The 16,319-nt window shown below is 58.7% G+C and overlaps 1 protein-coding gene across 7 annotated transcripts in view; it reads left to right on the forward strand.

The window, feature by feature from the left end:
* ACTN4 (actinin alpha 4) overlaps nucleotides 1–16,319 on the forward strand; it is a 70,776-nt gene that overhangs the window by 50,433 nt on the left and 4,024 nt on the right. For 3 of the 7 annotated variants that reach the window (XM_086689689.1, XM_086689685.1, XM_086689683.1), the window contains exons 7-17: nucleotides 214–295; nucleotides 2,396–2,481; nucleotides 5,480–5,572; nucleotides 7,199–7,429; nucleotides 8,019–8,166; nucleotides 11,382–11,532; nucleotides 14,024–14,132; nucleotides 14,321–14,461; nucleotides 14,536–14,718; nucleotides 14,822–14,956; nucleotides 15,706–15,885. In XM_086689689.1, coding sequence (XP_086545815.1) covers nucleotides 214–295; nucleotides 2,396–2,481; nucleotides 5,480–5,572; nucleotides 7,199–7,429; nucleotides 8,019–8,166; nucleotides 11,382–11,532; nucleotides 14,024–14,132; nucleotides 14,321–14,461; nucleotides 14,536–14,718; nucleotides 14,822–14,956; nucleotides 15,706–15,885 — 1,539 coding nt within the window. Of the gene's footprint in view, nucleotides 1–213; nucleotides 296–1,071; nucleotides 1,158–2,395; nucleotides 2,482–3,638; nucleotides 4,755–5,479; nucleotides 5,573–7,198; nucleotides 7,430–8,018; nucleotides 8,167–11,381; nucleotides 11,533–14,023; nucleotides 14,133–14,320; nucleotides 14,462–14,535; nucleotides 14,719–14,821; nucleotides 14,957–15,705; nucleotides 15,886–16,319 lie in introns of those variants that run through there. The other 4 variants (XM_086689687.1, XM_086689684.1, XM_086689682.1 and 1 more) reach the window with 2 other exon arrangements.

Raw genomic sequence — 16,319 nt, forward strand, 5'->3', positions numbered from 1 at the left:
GATTCCCAGATGCATTCCTTTGAGGATTGACTGTATGTGGGTGCCCTCCTCCCCAATCCCCATAGCAGCACAGGGGGCCGAGAAGTGCCTAAAGAAGCCTTTCTAGCCCTGCCCCTTTCCAGGATGCCTCCCTTCCAGGCCTGCCTCGTTCTGTGCTCCTGCACCCTGCCCCTGACAAAGTCCTTCCTCCCTCCTTCACCTCCCTCCTCCCAGGATGACCCTGTCACCAACCTGAACAATGCCTTTGAAGTGGCCGAGAAATATCTAGACATCCCCAAGATGTTGGATGCAGAGGGTAAGTACATCCCTTTTGTTCAGTCACCACCCTGTTCTGCGGGCATGTGTTGCGGTAACTTCAAGGAGCTGGCGGCGCCAGTGAGAAGGGCTGGATGAATCTGGGTGAACCGGGGACAGTGGTGCTCCCTGGGAGCCAGAGAGGGAGCAGTCTGAGCAGACCAGTCAGGCTCAGGGATGGGGAAGCAGGGGAAGGAGGAGCTGGAAGATGACTGGTTGTGGGGGCCACGTCTCAGAACAGGACCCGCGTGTCCTGCTGGGGCCCTGTCGGAGTCCTGCCCCTCTCGTGGGATGGGCAAGCCAGGTGGCCAGGGAGGGGCTGGCTCCTGCAGACATCCAAGGCCGCTGTCTTCCCTGCTTGCCCCCGGCGTGGAGTCTGGAGTCCATCAAAGCGGAGTGTTTGTTTTTCCTTTCCGGCTTTGCTCCGTTTCCCAGCCGTGCACCACCCCCAGCCAGGACCCATGTCTCTGGCCTCTGGTGGCCCCGGGGGTTGACTGTCCAGCAGCCCCTTGAGGCCATTCTCAAAGAGAGGAAGTGGCCTCATTTTAATCCAGTTCCCACAGCCTTGGCCTTTCTAGAGACCACAGGGAATGGAAGGGCTGAGGGTATGGACAAGTCTCCTGGAGTCACTGGGGGTCACTGAATCCATTCTGAGGGTCCTTCTCCTGGGATGCCTGTGGCCTTAGGAGACTTTGGATCCCAGTGAGTGACCACCTCTCCCCCGCCCCCCACGCCCGCCCCTACTTGGGCAGTTTAACCCTTGTCGTTCACTTACAGACATCGTGAACACGGCCCGGCCCGACGAGAAGGCCATAATGACCTATGTGTCCAGCTTCTACCATGCCTTTTCGGGAGCGCAGAAGGTACCGGGCAGGGCCAGGCAGGCCCACCTCGCCGCCACTGCCCAATGCCGCCGCTGCCTCTCGCCTCCCACGCTCACCTCATTTCTCTTGCAGACGGCAGTGGCCTCTCTCCGACTGGAAGCCATCCCCCCCCGACTCCAGGCATCACTGCCCGTTTAGTCTTTGCTCACGGTATCTTTTGAGTGCCTGACCTGTGCCAGGCTATTCCAGGCACTGAGGATACAGTAGTGACTGAGTCAGGCAGGATCCCTGCTCTCATGGAGCTTACATTCCAGTGGGCATGGCCAACAACAGACATGTCCACAGATAAAAAGTCATTTCACATGGTGATAAGCACAGTAGAGCACGTAGGGCAGGATGGTGGGATAGAGATATCTGTGGGGCTGCTTCAGCTGGGGGCCCTGACAGGAGGCTTCTGCTGGGTGACGTGGGCAGCCACTTGGAGTGATGAGCAGGTGCTGCCGGATGAAGATCAGCAGGAAAAGCATTCCAAGCAGAGGGTAGAGCAAGTGCAAAGGCCCTGAGGCAGAAATGAGCTTGGCTTATTCAGGGAAGAGTGGAGAGGGAAAAAATGAGGTTGGAGATAATAACAGTGCCATGGTGTGTAGAATCACCATAGTCTGAGATCCGGAGTTCCATTCTAAGGGCCCTAGGAGACCGTTTGGTGGTCTGTTCTGGGGTAGTAGGTAGTTAATGTAAGACGTGATCTTACTGATGTTTCCAGAAAGATCAGTTAGCTTTTGACCCTTCTAGCCCTAAACCAGTCTTCCTTTTTTTCTTTTTTTTTTTAAATTCATTTCTTTACTAGAGAGAAAGAGAACAAGCAAATGGGGGAGCGGCAGAGAGGGAGAGGGAGAGTCCCAAGCAGGCTCTGCACTGTCAGTGTGCAGAGCCCAAGGCGGGGCTCGAACTCATGAACCATAAGATCATGACCTGAGCCGAAATCAAGAGTCGGATGCTTAACCGATTGAGCTACCCAGACGCCCCTTCCTTTGCCAGTAGCTAGTGTCACAAACCCAGGTCTGGTTAGAAAAGGACTCCACCTGTTCAGACTTCCCTCTTTCCCTCTACAAAACCTCAGCGATCCGTGTCCACACAGCCGGAGCCGGGGTTTGGCTTCCAGTCCAGAGCAAGCGCTATTCCTCCCGCATGAGCCTAGGGTCCGGCCCCGGCCGCCCTCCCTGCATCTTTCACTCTCTCCTGCCTCTCTCTCTCTCTTTCTCTCTCTCTCTGCGCAGATATTGTAGGCACTCTGAGGCCAGATGAGAAAGCCATCATGACTTACGTGTCCTGCTTCTACCACGCTTTCTCGGGGGCTCAAAAGGTGAGCTGGGGCGGGAGCACCCCTCGCTGCTGTGCCTGCAGACTTGCCCTCACTCTCCCCCGCATGTCCCCACCACCCACTTGTGGTTGGAGCCCCAGCATGGGGACTGACCTGGGTCGGGTTCTCGTGACTGTGGGCCTCTGGTTCCACCATTGAGCCTGCAGTCCAGTGCAGACACGGCACCGATATTCTCCCCGTGAATACGTTCCCCCCACTGCCAGGAGGGTGGTGGCATCCCAGCGGCTCTGGGTGGTCGAATCCCAGCAGAGCTGCAGTGCGGGCACTCGGTTGCCCTGCCCTCTCCGTGATCCACACCCAGACGCTTGCCCACCGCGCTGGCATCTCACTGGGGCTCCTTCCCTCCCAAATGCCCCAGGAAAGGCTTGGCATGAGCAGGTTAGACTCTCCTCTCAGCCTGTACCTGCCCACCCAGTTTGCCAGGCCCCTGTCCTTGGCGGCCCCGCTGACAGGAGCGGAGCATCAGAAGTGTCTGTTCCCAGCAGTGGCTGTCCGCTTCCATGGGAGAGAGGCCTGCTTGGAGGCCTGTGCACCTGTGTGCCCTCCCCTTGCCTCCTGGTCTCTGGTCTTGGGCAGTAGTATCCTCCCAATGACGTGATTTTGTGTCACCGATTAGAAACGGGCGGGGAAGAGGAGAAATTAGCTCTTGTTTCTTGAACACTTACTACGTGCTGGCAGTCCTCCAAGGACTCTGCACCTACAGGTTCTGGGACGGTCCTGCACACACCCCCGGGGCGTGGGTGCCAGTATCTTCACTTAAAAGGGGAGGAGACTGAAGTTCAGAGAGGTCACAGGGCAGGGGCTGCACCTGCTATTGCCTGTGGACCCTGCTCTGCCACCTCTTGGCAGTGTGACCTTGGATGGGTCACTTCCTCCGTTTCCCCATCTGTAGGAGGGTGAAACGAGTGCATGTAGGCAACGGGGTGAGTTAAAACCGCGCTGAGCCCCGTAAGTGCTCAGTAAATCATCGGGTGGCTGGAACAGCCTTGCAGGGCCTGCCCGTGCCCACCGTGGTCCTTCCAGCCCCGTGGCCAGAAACAGCTTCTCATAGCCTCTCACCACCTACCCAGCGTGTGACTGCAGCTCCTGTTTGGCGTGTTCTGCTGGAGGGCAGAGGAGGGGGGTGGGGGCGGGCAGCCACGGAAGATTCCAGGACTCAGACCCTGACTGACGGCACGTTGGCCACTGGACTCGCCGCTCTGCAGGCCCGAGCCAGCCCCGGCCCACCGCATCCCCCCCCCTTCTGCCCGGACCGCCCTCCTGTGCTCAGAGCCGAGCTCCGCTGTGGTTGGGGCTGGGCAGCCTTGAGGGATTTGTGGGAGTGGATACTGGCAGGAAAGCTCAGGCCAGAGCATCGGGCGTTTTTGAGGCAGCTGGGCCCCTCTTATGCGAGAAGCTGTTGGGAGCTGCCCATTCACCAAGGGACGTGCCACCTCCAGGCTTCTCCAGCACCGAGTCTGGCTTCCTCCGGCCTGTGTTTACGTCTCAAGACAGCCTTGTGATGCTTTTATTATTGCTTCTTGTCCTCGGGGACTCCATCCTGTCTCTTAAAAGAGTGCTCTCTGGCATTTGTTTTGTTTTATAAATACAAGGTGAACCCCAGGCCTGGCACCAAGCATGACTGTTCCCTCCTGATAGTTTATTTCTAGTCACTAAGCATTTACTCCTTATTCCTTTGTTCACTCACTCATTCATCAACTCTGAGTACCTAAAACATACCAAGCCCTGAGCTGGGTGCCGGGAATTCATCTGTGAAGCAGAGCACCGCTGACTAGCAGCTCCTGCCTTCGTGGGTCTGCCCGGCACGGTGGGTCTGAACATGGGGTGCCCGTTGTGTCTCCGAGCCAGCGGTCAGGGACTGACCTCTGGGACTCCCCCCACAAGCTGTGACCTTAGCTCTGCTTCCTGCACTCACCGGGGCTGGATGTTTATTGGCCGAGGCCCCTGTGCACCTCATCTCTGAGGAGCACTGCCTGGGGCTGCTGCTGTGTGTCCTGCGGCCTGACTCACGGTGTGTGCCCGTGTGCACACACACCAATCTCCGCTGGTCCCCACTCACCTCCCCGCCGGTCCCAGAAGCAGTGTGTGGATGGGAGAGGCTGGGCGTCGGTGCCTGCCGCTCGCGGGTCTGGAGCCATCCCCAAGCCTCTCTGTTTTCCTTCCCCGCCACTCTGTAGACCCTCCTCACTATTTCTGTTCCTGTTCTGTTGCCGTTTCAACTTCTCCTCTTGGACCCTTTCTGTGCTTCTTGAAAGGTACCTGGTCTTTCCTCTCCCCGTGTGGCGCCCCCCTTGCTCTCCTTCTTCTCCGCTCCTTGCATTCCCTCCCCCCTCCGCCCAAAGCAGGATGAGGGAGGACGTTGTCCTGTAGTTCTGAGCAGAGACTGGTCAGTCTCCACCACTCCCTGCTCTCTGGAGCGTGGCTCCCTTCTGCCCCCAGGATTGTGACTTCTGCCCAATGAGCCATCAACACCCACCTCCGAGGGGGGAATTAGGAAAGGCACACGTGTGCTTTGCCTGTGCACTGACCACGGACTTCTCTGGAGGGCACCATGCAGCTATCCAGTGCTTGGCCTTTCTGCCATGGACCTTCCCACCCAGGGCGAGACTCCAGGGCCAGGCCTAGCTAAGGTCCCCTCCGACACACAAGCCTTACCCAGCCTTCCTCCCTGAGGACCTGTTTATCCACTTCCCCATAGTGGGAGGGCTTTCCGGCCCTCAGCACCTCCGGGGTCCAGGCTGAGGGGCCCAGCTATCCGGGGAGGGGGTGGTGCCTTAGCAGTAGGGTATGGGGACTCCGGCGGAGCCTTTCAGGACATGGCTGCTCAGGGTACTGTCTTGCTGGAGCTGTGCTTCTCTCCTTCCTTCCTTGGGGAGTGCTGTGTGGGCTGTGGATGAGCCAGCTTCCAGGGGATGAGCCCTTCAGGAGGGAGGGTCACCAGCCCTCAGGCGGCCCTGACTGTGGTCTTCCTCTGCCCCAGGCGGAGACTGCTGCCAACCGGATCTGCAAGGTGCTGGCCGTGAACCAGGAGAATGAGCACCTCATGGAAGATTATGAGAGGCTGGCCAGCGACGTAAGTGCCACTCATCCCGCCCCTGGTGGCCCCACTAGAGCAGGAGGATTGGGTCACCTCTCGTTACCCTTGGCCGCAGGTCATGTGAAGCTTGCTGAGGGGCGAGCAGGTATGGCAGTGACACTTTCTAGATGAAGCTGGTATGTGACCTTCCAGGCTAGTTTCACAAGGCCTTAAGGGTCAGGCTGGCGTGTCACCTTGCTCCCTGGCTCCCTCCGTCTTGAGCTTGGGTTCTTACAGAGGTACTCAAGGAGAGTTCTTGAACACCCCCACCAGACACGGTGACAGGACTGGGCCTTGTCGTGGCGGGCCCTGTGCTCTCCACAACCGCCCTGGGAGGAGGGAACTCCTGTTACCCCCTTCTCCAAGCGGAGAAACAGACCCAGAGAGACTCAAGCACCAGGCATGCGGCTGGTGCAGTAGAGAGCCGGGGTTTGAACCCAGGCAGTCCCACTCCAGAGCCTGAACCCAGAAAGTCAGCTGGGAATGTGGGTGTTTAGTAATTGTCTTCTGGATTCCCTCCTGTGTGTTGAAAATTTCCATATTAAAAAAACAAAAGCATTGAAGCTCCCCGAGAGCCATGGTTTGACTGCTCTTCCAGACTAGTGGTTCCCAGACTTTGAAGTTGCATGGATCAGGAATATTTGGAAAAGTATTTGACAGCCAAACTATAGTGACCAGCTTTTTGTTTTGCCAAGTTAAGGATATTTTTAAAAGAAAAGGCTAACCAAGGTGCCTGATTGGCTCACTTGGTGGAGTGTGCAACTCTTGATCTTGGGGTTGTGATTCGAGCTCCACGTTGGGTATACAGATTACTTAAAAAAAAAAAAAAGAAAAAAGAAAAAGCTACCATTTGTTACCACCATCCTTTCTATCACCAAGAAAAAGTTAAAAGGTTATATCTTGGGATCCCATCCCTTCCTAAGAAAGGGCATTTGGCTCCTTGCATCAAGATATAAAGACACATAGATACCTTTTTCCTTGCTTTTTTCTTTTTGCCAGAACTTGGCATTTGGGAACCACTTCTTTTAAGTGTATCTACGGTAGACAATAGCTGGTTTTACTCTTCTAGAATGCCCGGTTTGTTTGCTTGTTTATACCCGGGCCTCACTCTATATGACAGATACAAGCGGCTCATCAAAACACACGTCACTTTTTTTTTTTTCAATTTTGCTTTCAAATTGAAAGGCCGTGCATGCTGCCTTGGCCTCCTTAGAGGAAGCCTGGCATGCGGTGGGCTCTTCCCTTGATGCGCTTACGGCCCACGAACGAGGCAGTGAGACGTCTCTCTCAGACGATGCTGAGCTCACTGAAATGGCGCTAGTGAGGTCATGTGGTGGGAGGTGATGGGAGGGATGCTGGAGTTGAGGCCCCCTTAGATCCGAGAAGAAGGAAGACCGGGAACAACGGCATGAACAGGAAGTAAGCAGAGAACAGCACGGCGGCTCACAGGGGGCGTGCATCCCCGTACTTCCCGGCCGTAGGATCCCAGTGGGGATCATGGGGAAGCCAGGCTGGGGAGCGGGGGTGATCCCCGAGACGGGACCCCTGAAGACCCATATCCCTTGCACCCGTGCGCGGGGCGAGGCCCTTCCCGGCACCCTGAGGCTTGTCGCGGGCCCACAGCTCCTGGAGTGGATCCGACGCACCATCCCCTGGCTGGAGGACCGCGTGCCGCAGAAGACCATGCAGGAGATGCAGCAGAAGCTGGAGGACTTCCGGGACTACCGGCGCGTCCACAAGCCGCCCAAGGTGCAGGAGAAGTGCCAGCTGGAGATCAACTTCAACACACTGCAGACCAAGCTGCGCCTCAGCAACCGGCCTGCCTTCATGCCCTCCGAGGGCAGGATGGTCTCGGTGAGCGCCGGGGGGGGGGGGGGGGGGGGGAGACCGGGGCCCGGGAGGCATAGCCCAACTCCCAGGCCAGCCTGTGGCCTGCAGAACTGCAGAGGGGCGGCTCTATACCACCCCAGGCTTATCGCAGGGCCAGCGCTGGCTTTCTTAACTAACAGGCACAGCCTATGGGGTGCAGGGGTGTGGTAGGGGGCCCGCTTGACCCTTCACCGCGGTCCACCTCCCCCATCACTCCTTAGAATTTTAAACCCACCCCCAAACCCACACCTTATTTTGTGTGGCATTATTTCACTTTGGACCCCCAGTTGGCCATGATTCCAGACCACCATGTGCTCAAGGCCCCTTTTCAGGAGAGGGATGGTATTCAGCGGACAGTCACCAGGCTCTCGTAGCGCCATCCATGGCATTCATTCATTGTCACTTATTCATTTAATGCAAAAACTGGATCGCACCTGCCGTGTGCCGGGGCCCGTCTAGACATCTGGATACAGCAAAGCAGGGGATAGAGGTGACCCCAGCCCCTTGCTGCTGCCCGCCTTCACCTCAGCATCCCTGGCCCCTTTGTGAGCCCTGTCCTCTCGTGTCCTCATAGGATATCAATAATGGCTGGCAGCACCTGGAGCAGGCAGAGAAAGGCTACGAGGAGTGGCTGCTGAATGAGATCCGCAGGCTGGAGCGGCTCGACCACCTGGCAGAGAAGTTCCGGCAGAAGGCCTCCATCCATGAGGCCTGGACCGATGGTACGGTCCCCCAGCTCCCTCGGGCACATGCACGCGTGTGCACCCACAGCGCCTCCTGTGTTGTTGGGTCTGTTTGTCAGACCCCCTTTTCCTGCTGCTTGGGGATGAGCCTGTCAGAAATGCCATTTCTGGGTTCACCCGGCCCCAGGCAGCAAGCAACACTTTGGAGCCAGGTCCTCCTTGCCGCCCACCCTGCTCTGGCCTCAGAGATTACTTCCAGGTGGGCCCCTTCCTGGATGATTGGAGGCTGTCATCTAGGAATGCGGCCGAACTTTATGCGACTCCATCGAGAAGTGACCCTATCCCTGTCCACTCTGCCGTGTCCTCCCCGAGGATGGTGGCCGTGCCGGGGCAAGGGAGTGGGCTCTCCCTTGTGACTGTGGACTTCACACTGAAGAGCGCGTGCTGGTTGGGCCTGTGTGCCTGAGCTTGGTCCTTAAGGGCAAGGCCAGGGAGCCGCCTCTTAGTTCTGTTGCCTGAGCTGCAGATGGAGCTTGCTGACCACCTGTGCCCCCCCCCCGGAGCTCCTCCTCCCCCGCAGCCACCTGTTCCCCGGCTCTGGGTGTGGGATCCCATCACATCCCCGGCCCTCGGTCAGGACCCGCACCGTGGTTGAGATCCCGAATTCCAGAGGTCTGAAAGCCTTTGGAAAATGGCCAGTGCCTGGGAAAGCCAAGAGCCGGGACTCATGCCCTCTCACTCTGGCTGCCTCCCTCCCGACTATGCCCTACCACCACCGCTCTTCCTGGCTGATGTCACACTTCTTGTGTTGCTCAGTGTGAGGTTTCATCCTTCCACCCCCACCGTCCCCCACGAGGCCCTCACTGAGCCTCTGGGGGCTCCTCCAGCCCCCATCTACCCAGCTGTGGGGCAGGCGGCCCCAGCACTGGCCAGATGCTGAGATCTTGCTAGAAGCACCCATTCGGAGCCCACCCCGCCCCCGCCGGCCTTCGAGCATGCTACTCTGTGGGATCCGTAGACCTGGGCCTACGTCCCCCATGTCCCTGGCTGCAGTTCAACTGATGCCCTCCTCACACCAGTGCAGGCCTCCGTTTTCCAGCAGCAGCGGCCAGATCCAGAGCAATACCCTAATCCAGCCTCTGCTGGGGAAAGAATGCGGAGGAGGCGACGAAGAGCCAGCTCGGGCCAGGGATGCAGGCGCCTCCTGCCTTGCAGAGGCGGCGTCCACGATGAGGGGGGTGTTGTCATTTGGTCCATCCCCTCATTTATTCATTCATTCGCCTCTTCCTTGAGCACAGCAGCTTCCCAGGTGGGCGAGGTCCCTGCCCAGGGAACTGACGAGCCAGCCGACCCTGGCATTTCTTTAGTCAGGGGGCCCTTGCGCACACAAGTGGGTTTTACAGCATCCGTGTTCCCCAGCTGGACTCCGCTCTCTCCTCCTGTCATTATCCATGTCTTGCATCTCCATTGTCTTCCCACCAGCGCTAGGTGGCTTCCCCATGGACCTCCCTTGGCCCATGTTATCAGCTCTTCAGTCCCTCACCTGGAGCCGCAGGAGGCTCTGGGAAGATGGTTTCCTGAGGCCGAGGGGTGTGGGTGTGATGGCCCGCCAGAGTTCCTTTCCTGGGAACGACTGGGACTGGCCTTCACTCAAAGGAGAAGTTGGCTCAGCCCCTAGCCAGGGCCCAACTGGTTCAGCGGCCTCCACACGCCCCTGTCGCACCCCTGCCTCCCTGCAGGCGCTTTGGCATCTGGCCTTCCGCCTCGCGTCAGCCTGGAGCCCCCAGGCGGGCTTGCCCACTCTCGTTCCCAAGACCTGAAGCTTCTGTCCCCTGAACCACTCGATTGTGCAACACGGGAGGACAGACTGACCTCCTGGCCCCTCTGTACTCCTGGGATCCAGCGGTAGTGGCCTTCTTTCCCCGGAGGGGTGGGCCCAGAGAGCGGGTTGAGCCACCATCATTCTGTGCCTCCCTCACCACCCGCCACAGCCTGCCGGGGCAAGGGTCCAGGTGGATGCTTTGCAGAGGGTTTTGGATTCTCTGGGGGAAAAGATAAAAATGAGCCCCTGGGTCCCTACTGTGGCTTCCCCTTGGCCTGAATCCAAGGCATCCATGGCCCCGGGCCATTCCTCCCGGATCCCCCCGCCCCGCCCGTGCACCCCTTGCCAGCTCTGTTGCAGAAACTCTGCTGAGGCAGAGAAGCGGTAACCTACTATTTGTGGTTCCCACCCTTGGGAGACAGCAGTTTGGGGAAGGGAATTGCAAGCTTGCCTTTGTGGCTAAGCCTCCTGCCCCAATGCCAGGCCCTGTCCTCGGGGTGGAGGAGATGCGATGGTGCTGGTTCGGCGCCCACCCTTCCCAAACGTCACCTCACTGAGACTGGACACCGCCGTCGGCCCCATTTTACAGATGAGGGGACAGGTGGGGAAAGGCCACGTGCCGTCCCTCCGCTCTGCGTTGCCGCTCTGGTGCCAAGCTGAGTGAGGAGCAGGGTCTCTGAGCTGCCACTCCAGGGGTACCCTGAGGTGGCTTGCCTGAAGCAGAACACCTTGAGGAGCCGGGGGTCCCAGTCACCTTCCCAGGCTGGCATTCTGCTCCCCCCACGTCTGCGATACCGCACCGCACCGCGCTTGCAGGGCTTACTTACTTGAGCTTCTGTCCTGGGGTATGTAATTAGCCAGGCTCCAGGACTAATAACAGTGTTCCTCTCTTCCTTCAAAGGGCCTGACAATGGGCCCCACCTCACTGCACACAGAAGGCCCGTGGGGATGGCGTAGGACACGTAGGTGTGTGATAGGACCCCACCCCGAGGGAGTGGGGCCCCTGGAGAACTCTGACACTCTCACACTTGCCCTCCCGTTGCTCTGCTGAGGCCTGGGCTGCACCCCCTGCCGCCTCTCCAGATGTCAGCCCTCCACAGATGGGTCCACCTTGGCAACCGTGGGAGAACTGTCCAGTTCTGGTCCACCAATAAAGGGCCCTAAGTTCGGAGCACGCAGGTTGGATTGGGATATCTGTCTCAGACCCACTGGCCCCACAGTGTCTCCTAGCTCCGTCCAGGATATACTTGGGCTTAGAGATCCCTTGAAAAGGCAAGGAAAAAGGTTCTGGAAGTTTCTAGCCTTCACAGCACCATCCCCAGTGAGGCAGGATGTAAGGTCCGTACCCCGTTTCCTTCCCTGTGGTCAGACGACCCTCTGGACTCCCACTGCCCTGTTGTCCGAACACCTCCTGCCGTCTGCCCCACCCCAGGAAAGGAGGCCATGCTGAAGCATCGGGACTACGAGACGGCCACCCTGTCAGACATCAAAGCCCTCATCCGAAAGCACGAGGCCTTCGAGAGCGACCTGGCCGCACACCAGGACCGCGTGGAGCAGATCGCAGCAATTGCCCAAGAGCTCAAGTATGTGTGGCCCGTCGTGTCCCTGCCCCACTGTGGGGGCAACGTCCCGAGGTCCAGCCCTCTCCACCCCCACCGTCTCGTTTCAGATGTCAGGGAAGGGCTTAAGGGATGATGCCCACCTTGTCTTAACCCCAGAGGAGGATAGTGGGACCTGTATTCTCAGGCAGAAGGTCTCTGAGCCCTTTCCTGATTGCTTAGGCTGTAGTAGTCCCTGAGACTCTACCTTTTGCCTGCCACACCAACCAGGACCCCCACCCCCACCCCCGCCCCCTGATGTGGTGGGCAGCCTAGCCCCTGCTGTTGCCACCCGCTCCGCCCTAAGGGGACTGGTCTGCACAGAGAGCCCATTGTTCTGCCCGGCCCCTTTCCTCTCTCGCTCAGAATACGCTTATTGTGCGAGCTTCCAGGCAGCGGGGTTCTTTGCCCTCCGTTCCCCGCCCCAGTCAGATAAACTTGTGCACACAATTAGTACACTGAACCTCCAGAGCCGGTGAATGGAGCCTTATTCCACCAGCACAGCGGCCAACGGCAGGGACGGCCCAGGGAGCGGGAGGCCGAGGCCATTACTTCATGGAAAATCTGCAGGCCCTGGAGGGGCGGCAAGGCTCCCAAAATAGCCGTCTGCTCAAAAATAGGATGCTTGGCTGGAGCTGCCCTTTCCGCAGACACCCCCACCCTGCCGGTCATCACTAAGGTTCTGCTTGCTCCTATGAGGCCAGCAGTGGTGCCTGGTGGAGCCCCTCGCCAGGCAGGGCCTGTTTCCTCCCTGACTCGCGCCCTCAGCACTGCCCAGTTGCTTTGAGGGTTCCCCATTTGCTCACTCGTGAGGCCTTCACCGTACTGGGAAGACACAGTCTCTACTGGTCACTATTAGGGGCACCTCTAGGGGTCTTGCAGCCTCTTCTAGGGTTGAGCCTCTGTCCCTGGCACACCCAGGTCGAGGAGAGTGAGGTCACATGTGAGATGCTCATAGGGGTCACGGGAGGTGGGCGTGTTCCACCACTGACAGGCGAGCTCCTAGAAGCTGGTGGGAAACAGTCTTGGAGTAAGTCCGTGGGCACAGAGAACGCTGTGTGGGACCTGTTACCCAGAGCCGGGGAGCAGGTGGTCACTGAGACAGCTTTTCTGGACCGTGGTGGCCCTGGACTGTTTGGGGTGCTGTCTGTTCCCCCCCAAAGATGAGTCAGAGAGCCAAGTGCTGGCCAGGGTGAGCCTGGACAGACAGCCTGGCTGAGCGTTGGTTAACAGCAACAAAAACTCAGAGCACTCGGTGCTCTACACGCACCAGCTCGTGTAATCCCTCAGCAGCCCCATGTTATGGAAGGGGAACTGAGGCACAGAGAGGCCAAGAGACTTGCCCAAGGTCACACTGCTGGGGAGTAGTTGAGACAGGACCAGAGCTCAGGCTGCCTACCCCTCTGTGGAGCACAGCCTTGTTGCCCCTCCTAGCCCCTTCTGGCCCCTGTGTCCCATCTGCCTGTCAGAGTCACCAGATGGTCCCCAGCCCCATCCCATGTCCTGTTCCTCCCAAAGTCGTTCCCTGCTGCCCACCCCTCATCAAGCCCCCAAGGTTTTGCCTGTACCCCGACTCCCTGGGAACCTCCCACTAAGAGGATCCGGTTCTGGAGCCCAGAGACTGATGGGAGGGGCAGAAGGCCATGCTGGTGGCTGAGGGGCCAAGGACTATTGTGACAGTCCACGTTTTTCTTAGGTATGTTGCTAGTTGCTTAGAATGACATTGCAGGCTCATTATCCATTTTTTCTTAGTGCCCATTAAAATAAAATAAACCGCTTTAGGGGAGCCTGGGTGGTTCAGTTGGTTAAGCATCTGACTCTTGGTTTCAGCTTAGGATTTCAGCAGCACCGACAGTACAGAGCCTGCTTGGGATTTCTCTCTCTCTGTCCCTCCCCAGGTCTTTCTCTCTCTCTCAAAATAAATAACCAAAAAGATTTTTTTTAATGAATAAACCCCTTTAACATCGCTGTTGCTACATTTACCTACTGGGTACCAGGGACTGTTCTCAGCACTTCATGTGCGCTAGATAACTGGATCTCCATGGTATCCCCACGCCTGTTTCACAGATGGGAAAACTGAGGTATCCAGAATAGGGAATTCACGCATTCGGGGTCACACAAGTAGAAAATCAAAGAGCCGGGATTCAAACCGAGGGAATTTGGCACCCATCCTTTAAACAGCGTGCTCTGCTAGACTTTTTTAAGCAAACAAAGCAATTAGATACAAGCTTCGTTGGGGGCCTCTGCATTAGTGTGTGGTGAGCCCTCCACCCCCACCCCTGCTGCCCCTCTGTTACCCCCTCCTACATTCCTCCTACCTGGGGAGGGTCATGGGCTAGCGGGGTCATTGAAGACTGATCACCTTAAATGTTCGTGTCCCCCGGCGCCAGGGGGAGGGCAGGACCCAGCACAGCCTTGACTGCCCCCTGCTGGGTGTCACTGCCCATGCTGTCCCCCCCCACCCCCACCCCCGCAGTGAGTTGGACTACTATGACTCCCACAATGTCAACACCCGGTGCCAGAAGATCTGCGACCAGTGGGACGCCCTTGGCTCTCTGACCCACAGCCGCAGGGAAGCCCTGGAGGTGAGGAGGGGCGACGTCCCCCGTGGAGCCCTGTGCCCCGAGACTCTCAGGACTGGGGGAGGGTGTGGGCGATGCCTGGACTCTTGAGCTTCCCCTGATGCTCCCTGAGGGAATATTCTCTGACCCTTTGGGGCCCTCGACCACCATCCACCCGCTCACCTCTGTCCCTTCCCTGCCCCGTATACCAGAAAACAGAGAAGCAGCTGGAGACCATTGACCAGCTGCATCTGGAGTATGCCAAGCGGGCAGCCCCCTTCAACAACTGGATGGAGAGCGCCATGGAGGACCTGCAGGACATGTTCATCGTCCACACCATCGAGGAGATCGAGGTCCGCTCCCACCCGCGCTTCTTGTGGGACTTCCAAGGGCCCGGGCTGCCCCTCACTCCTCCTTCTCCTTCCAGGGCCTGATCTCCGCCCACGACCAGTTCAAGTCGACACTGCCAGATGCCGACAGGGAGCGGGAGGCCATCCTGGCCATCCACAAGGAGGCCCAGAGGATCGCCGAGAGCAACCACATCAAACTGTCGGGCAGTAACCCCTATACCACCGTCACCCCGCAGATCATCAACTCCAAGTGGGAGAAGGTGGGCAGGCTCGCTGGTGGGACCAGGGCAGGGCTGGCCGGGTGAGGGCCCCGCCCCCGCCCCCTGCCGACTGCTGGTGCTCACACCCCCCACCCTCCCCCAGGTGCAACAGCTGGTGCCCAAGCGGGACCACGCCCTCCTAGAGGAGCAGAGCAAGCAGCAGTCCAACGAGCACCTCCGCCGCCAGTTCGCCAGCCAGGCCAACGTCGTGGGGCCCTGGATCCAGACCAAGATGGAGGTGAGGAGCCGGCGCCCCTCGCAGCAGGTCCCCGGGGCTCCCTGGTGGGTCTGCCGGGGCTCCCGCTCCGGGAGCGACAGCAGCCTCAGGATTGGGAGAGTCAGTGATTTCGTTGCTGGAAGTGGCAGCACCAGCCAGAGGGAATCTTGGTGGAGGAGGCAGGTGGAGGAGGGTTTGAGCCTCGGCCCTGCCCTGCCCGCTGACCAGGAGGTCAGGTACAATGTAACTTTTCCTTGGTGTTCTCATCTCCGAAAGGGGGTGGAAACAGCCCTGGCACTGCCTCAGCAGATGCTTAGGGCACTGCTCCGTGGTGGCCCCGTTACGAGCACTGGTGTCTCGGGCTGGGCGGTCCGAGCACAGACCTCTATGGCGGGCTCACCAGTGACCCTTGGGTCCCGGCCCAGGGAGCCTGTAATGATGCTGACGGCAGCTCTGGGTGTGCCTGGTGTGCCTTCCGAGTGCTCACCGCACGCCAGGCACCATGCTGGGAGGGGGCTGCGTGGCCACCGTGGGAACTCACGCTTCAGGTACTCGTGCTCAGAAGCACAGATTCTGAAGCCGGCCAGGCCTGGGTCCAGATCCTGCCCCTGCCTCTCACTGTGAACAGTTGCCATCTTTGGGCCTCACAGGGAGTCGAGGGAGTGCGGAGGTTGGGCATGGCGAGCCTTGGTCCAGAAACCGCCCCCGTGGCCGGTCGTGGCCGAGCGTCCGGTAGCCTCCCCGACTCAGCAGCACCCCATCCCATGCAGGAGATCGGGCGCATCTCCATCGAGATGAACGGGACCCTGGAGGACCAGCTGAACCACCTGAAGCGCTACGAGCGCAGCATCGTGGACTACAAGCCGAATCTGGACCTGCTCGAGCAACAGCACCAGCTCATCCAGGAGGCGCTCATCTTCGACAACAAGCACACCAACTACACCATGGAGGTAGGCCCGCCGGCCGCGCGGCCCAGGCCTTTATTCCAGACGGTTTTGCTCAGTAGAAAAGACGTCTGCCACTTTTTCTCTCTCCTTTTTCTCTGACCGAAAACACTAGATCAAGTGTGTACACATTTTTAAAAAATCAGTTTCCCACAATTCTTCCGTCACCGTGACAACACGGCCTCAGGACGCCCCCTGGAAGAGCCGGGAGGGGAGCACCTGCCCCACTGTGAGCTCAGCAGTTTTGTTCTATCCAGTCGGCGCGTGCACCCGCTTGCCGTGCCCAGGTTGAAGCGTCAGCCTCTTGGTAGCCTGAGCTTGTCCACAGTGACACTTTACCATTAAAATGCACAGATCAGAGAAACCCAGTGTTTCCCCAGAAAGCTGGTTAAACGCCGCCCACCATACCTCTGCGGCTTCCATGTGGATGCCGCACAGGT

This window comes from Puma concolor, chromosome E2, assembly GCF_028749965.1.
Source record: "Puma concolor isolate L17-30 chromosome E2, mPumCon1.1.hap2, whole genome shotgun sequence".
Taxonomy (NCBI): domain Eukaryota; kingdom Metazoa; phylum Chordata; class Mammalia; order Carnivora; family Felidae; genus Puma; species Puma concolor.